Raw genomic sequence first — 8,354 nt, 5'->3', positions numbered from 1 at the left:
CCAGACTACCAAATAGTTCATTGATAAAAAAAAACAACTTAATTATCGGTCACATTAATGACCTCTACTTCTGGCACCTCCTCTGCCTGCTGACCCTCTGTTTCAGGTACCGCACCAGCTTGCACACCTTTAGCTGCCATAGCTACCTGAGCTCCCTCAGCAGTATCCTCGGGCATTCCAACATCCCCACCAGTAGCTTGCTCAGCCAGTGCAGGAGAATTCACCTCCCCAGCTTCAGGCATCAGCGCACTCAGATCAGGTGGGGTGGGGTAGAGCATCACCAGCTGTCTCTCCTCCTCCTCTATAGCTTGCTGGGTAGGAGCCTCCTCAAGAGCAGCACGCATCCCGCTGATTTTTCCCCGCCAGGTAGCATAGGCAACAACATTGGTGGCCAGGGAGATCAACTCGCTGATCTTCTCATCAGAACGCTTGAGGGAGTCAGAAAAGGTGCTGCACACCTCTTGAGTGCATGCCAGTTGATCAGCCCCTTCCTTTAGCTTCTTATTGGCAACAACAAGCTCAGTCTTTAATTCCACCACGCGTTTCTTCAGATCAGATTGCTGCTGCGCCAAGTCGGCAATTGTCCCATTCAGCTCTTGGTTTTTGGCGTTGGTGGCACGACTGGTGGTCTGCACTATGTTGATCATCTTCCTGTTGTAAAGAGCAGACTGGAGGGTCTGGGGCAGGAAAAATCAAAAGTCAGCAAGAAAGATTCAAAAAAAAAAAAAAGATATATATTTTGGAACAGGTAGAAGACGAAGATCACTTACCATAAAGGCGTTGTGCACATCGTTCTCAGCCATCTGCTCTGGAGAAAATTCCGAGAAAGCCTCTTTTAGAAGAGGGAAGAGCAACTGGTCGTTCTCTGGCCAGTAGGGCACTTTATGAACATTCCCAAAACCTTCTGGGAAGTGTGCAATAGTGCCTCCGCTAGCTGAAGCACGAGGACTGGCAAGAGGAGTAGGGGGATGGCGAGACAATGGATCAACCTCCAAGGGCTCAGGCCCAGCGGAACTGGAATGCGTAGGAGGGGTCTGGAAAGAGGCGGCAGGAGCACTCGTCTCGGAGGCAGATGCCACGTCAGGACTGGCAGTAGATCTCTTTCTTGTTGCACTTTGGAGAATGACTTCCAGAGGATCAACTTTTGAGCCTGCAAGCAGACATAATCTCAGGCATCAGGACAATTAAAGCATTAATAAAAACTGTATGCAAATTGAAACAACTGTAGGAAGCTTACCAGAGGACATGCTGTGAGCTGATTGGAGAGGGTTGGAGGAGGTAGCAGGTGAGAAACCAGGAAGTAGGTCAGGAAACTTTCTCCCGGATTCAGAGATACAGAACAACTTGTTGCGGGCAGGGATCTGGGCACTAATGCGAGTCAGATCGCAGGGACCTGCACGAGGGCGATGAAGTAAGCTAGTAAGTAGCGAGATAAATAAATCAGGTGACAGAGAGGCTACTTACTCAAAGTTATGACCCATTTCTCGAAGATGTAATCGGCAGGCGGCTGGATGGAGTCCTTTCTCACGAAGAAGAAGTCCTCAAACCATTTCTTATCTCGGGATTTGGGCACATACCTGAAAGGAGCCTCTCCACGGCCCCGGAATGAGAATTGACCCCTACCCAGGGACCTGATGTTGTACATGTGGGCTAGATCACCCAGGGAAAGGGAGTTGTCGGTGTTTTGACCAGCAGCCAAGGAGTAAAGGAGAACCCTCCAGACAGTGGCAGAGATTTGTGCCATGGCAAAATTATTTGTAAAGATGAATTCTTGGATGAGTTTGGGAAAAGGGAAACGGAGGCCATATCTAAACGGGTACAGATAAAAACAAACCCATCCTGGACGAAGGGCATCAGCTTTCTGACCCGGTTCAGGGATGGCAATATCCACCCCATCACCAAGATTAAGCAAGCCCTTGATCATGGGAATGTCAACAGGAGTCAAGACGGAGTCACAGTCATGGTGGTAAGTGAAGAGTCCCCGAGAAGGGAATATTGGGTCAGGATTACGGTCAGTGGGGGTGGAAGTTGATGAGGAGTGTCGGATTTTGCCCATTGTGAAGAAAGAGAAAATGGAAATTAAGAAGAAAAGAGGAGGGAAATACCTGGTGGAAGGCGCGATGGAGGATGAAACAGTGGAGCCGGCAAGGTGAGAGAAGAGGGAGGTTAAGGGTTTTAGGAGAGAAAGGGGGAGTTTTTATGAAAAGTAATTAATGGAGGTGAGGGTGGAGGTTGAGGTTATAAAGGAAGAGAGAGGGAGTAGGGTGCGAGAAAAGAGGGGAAATACCTATTATAGTTCGTCCTTGGGATCCTTCTGTTAGAATCTCTAAGGTCTCTGTGATATTTTATTTGTTGTTTGGAAGATTCTGACATGGCTATTGAAAACACTAATTGCTTACAAAACTAGCAATTTATTATTTAGTTTGTGAGTGAAGTGAGCGATAGTAATAAATGAGATGACTACATATCTACGTCTTTATATACAGATGTTTTAATAAACACTTAAAAAAGATCACTGGTTGTTCTTTTCCAACTTTATTAACAATTATATACATTATTAAATCGAAGGCAATCTACCCCTTTGCGATCCTTGATGGATGAAATTGATTGCTAAATGTGCGTTATAATATTTTCCAGTAACTTTATTATAAAACTGCTTGTTGTCTCCATGTTAATACCCTCGTAATATTAATCAACACATTTTTTTAGTCTCTATTTTCGTAAATAAAAAGTTGTCTTACAATAGATTATTGTAAAACGACCTTACAAAATAAATTTTTGTTTTAGGAATGTTGTACGCAAAGTTAAAATATTTTGGTTTTAGTTATTTTAACGATTTATGATTTAAAATACACGTATTGAAAATGAGATATAACGAATAAAATAAATAAGACCCAATTATGAAAAGTTACGATATTTGATAAGATATTGTGACTCATATATTGATTATATATTATATATTGATTATATATTAGGCCCAATATATGTTTAAAATATCCACAAAAAAAAACAGGCCCAATTTCTAACAAATAGTGTTTAGGCGGGAAATTTTTTAGTTTTCTTATTCTTTTTTGAAAATAGGAGATTACTAACAATTATATACATTATTAAATAGAAGGAAATATACCATTTTGCAATTCATGGTGGATGATATTTATTTTAAAATGTGCGTTATAATATTTTATGTTTTGGCTGAAAGATTCTGACATGATTACCGAAAAGACTAGTTGTATATAAAACTAGCGATTTTTTATTTAGTTTGTGAGTGAAATGAGCGATAGTAATAAATAAGATGAATACATATCTACGTCTTTATATACGGATCTAATAAACATTTATGGAAAAAAGATCATTGGTTATTCTTTTCCAACTTTATTAACAATCATATACGTTATTAAATAGAAGACAATCTACCCCCTATGCGATCCATAGTGGTTGACATTTATTGTAAAATGTGCGTTATGATATTTTTTTTTTTTTTTTTTGGTCGAATGTTAGTAATATTATAAGCACGGTCCAAATGGACAACCATTACATCCAATGCTGCAAAGCAAAGTTTGTGACTTCAAGAGTTAACAAGGTTAAGAAAAAAGCATAAAGACATTAAACACTTAGGCCTATGACATTACACCACTGCCTATCTACTGACTTCATAACCCCATGATAAGCACCCAACACTCTACGCTTGCAATCCACTTTAACCTGTTGCAGCAGCTTTTCATGAAGCTGCACATAACCATCAACCCTGCAATGATGTGTGTTTTGCTAAATTCCATAAATTACTCCTGCCACAACAGCTTGAATGATTTTCTTGCTCAGGAGTGAATGGCTTCTCACTTTCAGTAGCAAATTCAGATCAATGAGGTTCCCAACTGGAAGGTGCAACCAAGCTGCTAGGAGCTGAAAGCATCTAGTTGCATAAGTACACTCAACAAACAAATGAGTGTGGTTCTCAGGTTCAAAACCACACACAAAACAGATATCTTGATCAGTTATGCCCATTTTCTGGAGTCTATCAAGAGTGAGCAATCTCTGATACTGCTTGAGCTACATTATAAAACACCATTTAGGAAGATTATATCTATTCCAAACCAGAGTGTGCCAGGAAACTTTTGGAGCAATCCCCTGCATCAGCCAGTGATAGCCATCTGCAATATGATAAGGAGCATCTAGGCCTCTTCCTTTACCATTCACATACCCCATTTTTAAAGTTTCTTTAACTTCACAAATCTTCCGCCAGGACCAGGAGCTATAATCAATAGGCTTATAAGACATCCAAGGCACTCCTTTCAAGTAAATATTATCCACCCAACGAATCCAAAGATGGTCTTGCTTAGTTGCTAACCACCAGACAAGTTTCCCAATGGCAGCAACATTTCAAATATGGCTATCAAGAAGTCCCAATCCCCCAGCATCCTTAGGTGTACAAAGAATCTGCCAGGCAACTAGAGGTGCTTTTGAGTAGTTGTCACTCCCTTCCCATAAAAAATTCCTGCAAAGTGCTTTGATTCTATCCATAACACCAGCAGGCAGGATAAAGATTTGGGACCAGTAGTTATGAATAGTAGAGAAGACAGATTTAATCAGGATCAATCTCCCAGAGTAAGAAATTTTCCTGCTATTCCAACCCCTAATCTTACTCACCATTCTGTCAACCAAAACATTGCAGTCAATTTTGGTGAGCCTTTTATGAGAAATCTTAACCCCAAGATACTTAAAAGGGAGATCACCTTTCTTAAAACCAGTACCCTGAAGGACTTTAAGCACCACCTCATCTTTCATCCCATTGGAATAAAAGTCTGATTTCTCAGAATTTATGCTAAGGCCAGAAGCATTAGAGAATCTCCTAAACAGTTCCATAATAATGCAAATGGATTTTACCTCTCCTTTGCAGAAAAGTAGCAAATCATCTGCAAACATTAGGTGTGTCAATCTGAGAGGCTTGCATATGGGATGGAATTTAAAACCAGATAGGGCACTACCTAAGCAAAGCAGTCTGCTTAGATACTCCATACAAAGAGTGAAAAGCAAGGGGGACATAGGATCTCCCTGCCTAAGTCCCTTGCAACCAGGAAAATAACCATAACTGTGCCCATTCAAACTGATAGAATAGGAAGGGGTACTGATGCACTGCATAATAAGTCTGATAAACTTAGGGGGGAAGTGTAGGGCCTCCATCATTTGCTCAACAAACACTCATTCAATAGAGTCATATGCCTTCCTGAGATCCACTTTCATCAAACATCTAGGAGAGACACACTTCCTCTTATAAAGCCTGATCAAGTCTTGACTAATCAAAATATTGCCTAATATACTTCTTCCTCTAACAAATGCACATTGAGAAGGATTGATAAGCTTGAGTAGGCAGTCACTCATTCTGTTACAGAGTATCTTGGATATTACCTTGTACATGGTATAACAACAAGCAATAGGACGAAACTCCTTAACAGTTTGAGGTTTGTCTATCTTTGGAATCAGAACTAGAGTGGTACTATTAATTTGCCTCAATATTTTTCCATTAGCAAAGAAATCCTTGATGGCAGTACAGACATCGTCATGAATAATATGCCAGCTTTCTTTGAAGAAACAACTGGTGTAACCATCAGGTCCAGGGCTCTTATCATTAGGTATAGAGAATAGTGCTGATCTAATCTCATCATCATTAGGAAGCCTACACATCTCACCCCAGTCAACAACATCCAAAGTACTTCCTTGTGTCACCACATTAGGATAGAAGTCACTTGTCTTAGCACTAGTCCCCAACAGTTCTTTATAATATTCAACAAAAGCTTGAAGAATAGCTTCTGGTTCCTTACAAAGCACTCCAGCAGTATTCTCAATTTAGAGCACTTTATTATGGATTTGCCTATGCTTGATAGCTTGATGAAACATAGCTGAATTAGTGTCCCCTTCCTTTGCCCAGCTACATTTAGCTTTTTGCATAAGATAATCAGTTCTAGCAGTATCAAGCATATGATAGGATTCTCTGACTTGCCTTTCTTTATCCATCAATATAAGATTAGATGATTCTGCTTGTAACTGCAGCAGATAGTCAATCATGAGATGATAAGCTACATCAGCATTTCTCTCTATATCTGAAAACAATGACCTATTCAACTCCTTTAATCTAGGTTTCAGTTCTTTGAGTTTCCTGGCTACTCTAAACAAAGGAGAACCATAAATCAGCTTCTTCCAAGAATAAGCAACAACCTTACCAAAATCCTCCACTTTAACCCACATGTTGAAGAATTTAAAGGATTTCTTTGTGCCAACAAAATTCTCCCCACAGGAAATAGTACAAGGACAGTGGTCAAAATCTCCTTCAGGGTGATAATGAGCATTCCAATCAGTATTCCAATTAAGCCAAGCACCATTGACTAGCACTCTGTCAATCCTACTAAAAACTCAAGTGGCACTAGGTTGTTTATTATTCCACGTGAAAAAAGAGCCAGTGGATTTCATATCATGGAGATCACAGCTGTTCACAGTAGACTGAAAAGGAACCATTTCATCATCTTTAACCATCTTACCCAGCCTCTCATTAGCATGCATCACATTGTTAAAGTCCCCCAGGACAATCCAAGGACTAGACACATTCAACCTAATAAGAGCTTGCCAAAGAGATGTTGTCTCCTCAACTTTATTAAAAGCATAAATAAAGGTAGCCCTAAAGCACTGGTCAGTGTTCAAATCCTTCACATTAATATGCATATATTGAGCCCCCATTTCTAAGACCTCAATATCAACTTTATCATTCTTCCATAAGATCCAGATTCTCCCACCAGGGTGCATTATTGTATTAGTACTATAATTCCAATTATAACAAACCTGACTAGCCACTCTATTTAGAGACCCAGGTTTAACCCTGGTCTCAAGGAGCCCAAACAGATCCACATCATTTTGATGTAGAAACCATTTAACATCTTTCTGTTTATTCTCACTGTTCAGACCCCTAACATTCCAAACTCCTATTTTAATCATTTAGGGGGGGGGTCTCCTCCCCTCCACCACCACCTTTATCAACCATTTCAGCAACACCAGAAGCCTCAGCCAACTCAGCATTAAAATTGATAGAGAATTCCCCTTTCTTTCTATCTACCACCCTTGATTCATGTCTAGTGACTTTAGTGATCACCCTAGCAGGAGTAAAAATGGACCCATGAGGAATTTGTGCAGGGGTAATACTGGGGGTAGAAGGAACAGGAGCAGCTGGGGTAGTAATCTGAGGAGAGGTCCTAACAGTAGGAGCCAGTGGAGGAAACTCTGCTGAGTCCACAACAGGAGGTGCACCCACAGGTTTAGGCCTCCAGACTTATCTCATAGGTTGAGTAGTCATTGGCTTCCTGTTACCAATTGCTCTCCCTCTACAATTAGCAGTCTTATGGCCAATGCCTTTACATTTTTGACAAGTGATAGGCAACCAATCACACTCAAGAGCAACTTTCACCCCAGTACCTAATTCATCCTCAAAAACTATCCGAGACAGAAACTCCTGGTCTATTTCAACCTCTACCATGATTCTAGCAAACCCTAGCAGAGATTTATCCAAGGTAGCATCATCAATTCTAACAAAGTGACCAACTAATCCAGATAATTTCTCCAGGCATTTAGAACCCCAAAACTTTAAATCCAAACCTACTAGCTTAACCCATATAGGAGAATTAAGAGAGAGAAAACTAGAGAGAGAAAAATCTCTAGGAATTAGGGTTCTACGTTGTTGTTAGCAATGGCTAGGAAACAATCATCGTCTAACCATTCTCAATCAATTACCTCACAAAAATCAACTAAAAATAATAATTCATCAATTAATAATACTAATAATAATAATAATAATTCTAGTAATAATACTAATGATAATCAAATACAAACGATTTCTAATAACAATAAAATTCTGCTACATCACGTACAGGTCAAAACGATTGATGAAGAAATCGTATCTGCTAGAAACCAGGTTGACAGTATGGTGCAGGAGGAGGAAGAATTGACTCTGACTGAAGGTTTGGTGTTGTCTGATGATCCTAATGATTGGAAGGTTGCATCTAAGGGGAAATCTTCAACGAGACTGGAACCAATTGCAGAAGATGAATGTGAAACTGGGGACTGCTCTAAGTCCTTACTGAAACTCTCGGTTGAAGACGTTCAGGATAAAATTTCATACTGGAAACAGGCGATATATGGTTATGTTATGGGTGCAAATCCTCCCCGTGATGTTATTGAAGGATATTTGCGACGAATATGGGCTGCATATGAAATTTCGAAGATCTCTTTCCTTCCAAATGGCTTGTTTGTGGTAAGATTTGCTAAGCTTGAACATCAAAAGTTAGTTCTTGCCAATGGAATGTTTACCTTTGATG

The 8,354-nt window shown here is 40.2% G+C and overlaps 1 protein-coding gene across 1 annotated transcript; it reads right to left on the bottom strand.

The window, feature by feature from the left end:
- Nucleotides 1-6,405: 6,405 nt before the first annotated feature.
- Nucleotides 6,406-7,516, bottom strand: LOC141649886 (uncharacterized). The gene is made up of 3 exons (XM_074458557.1): nt 7,351-7,516; nt 7,025-7,263; nt 6,406-6,927 (listed from the first exon to the last, which is right to left on the bottom strand). The coding sequence occupies exons 1-3, from the start codon at nt 7,514-7,516 to the stop codon at nt 6,406-6,408; spliced, it is 927 nt and encodes a 308-aa protein (XP_074314658.1).
- Between the last annotated feature and the right edge of the window lie 838 nt (nt 7,517-8,354).

The sequence above is a fragment of the Silene latifolia genome, chromosome 1 (genome assembly GCF_048544455.1).
Source record: "Silene latifolia isolate original U9 population chromosome 1, ASM4854445v1, whole genome shotgun sequence".
Classification (NCBI taxonomy): Eukaryota; Viridiplantae; Streptophyta; class Magnoliopsida; order Caryophyllales; family Caryophyllaceae; genus Silene; species Silene latifolia.
Note: the sequence above shows the minus strand (reverse complement) of the source record. Positions and strands in the feature narration are given on the sequence as shown.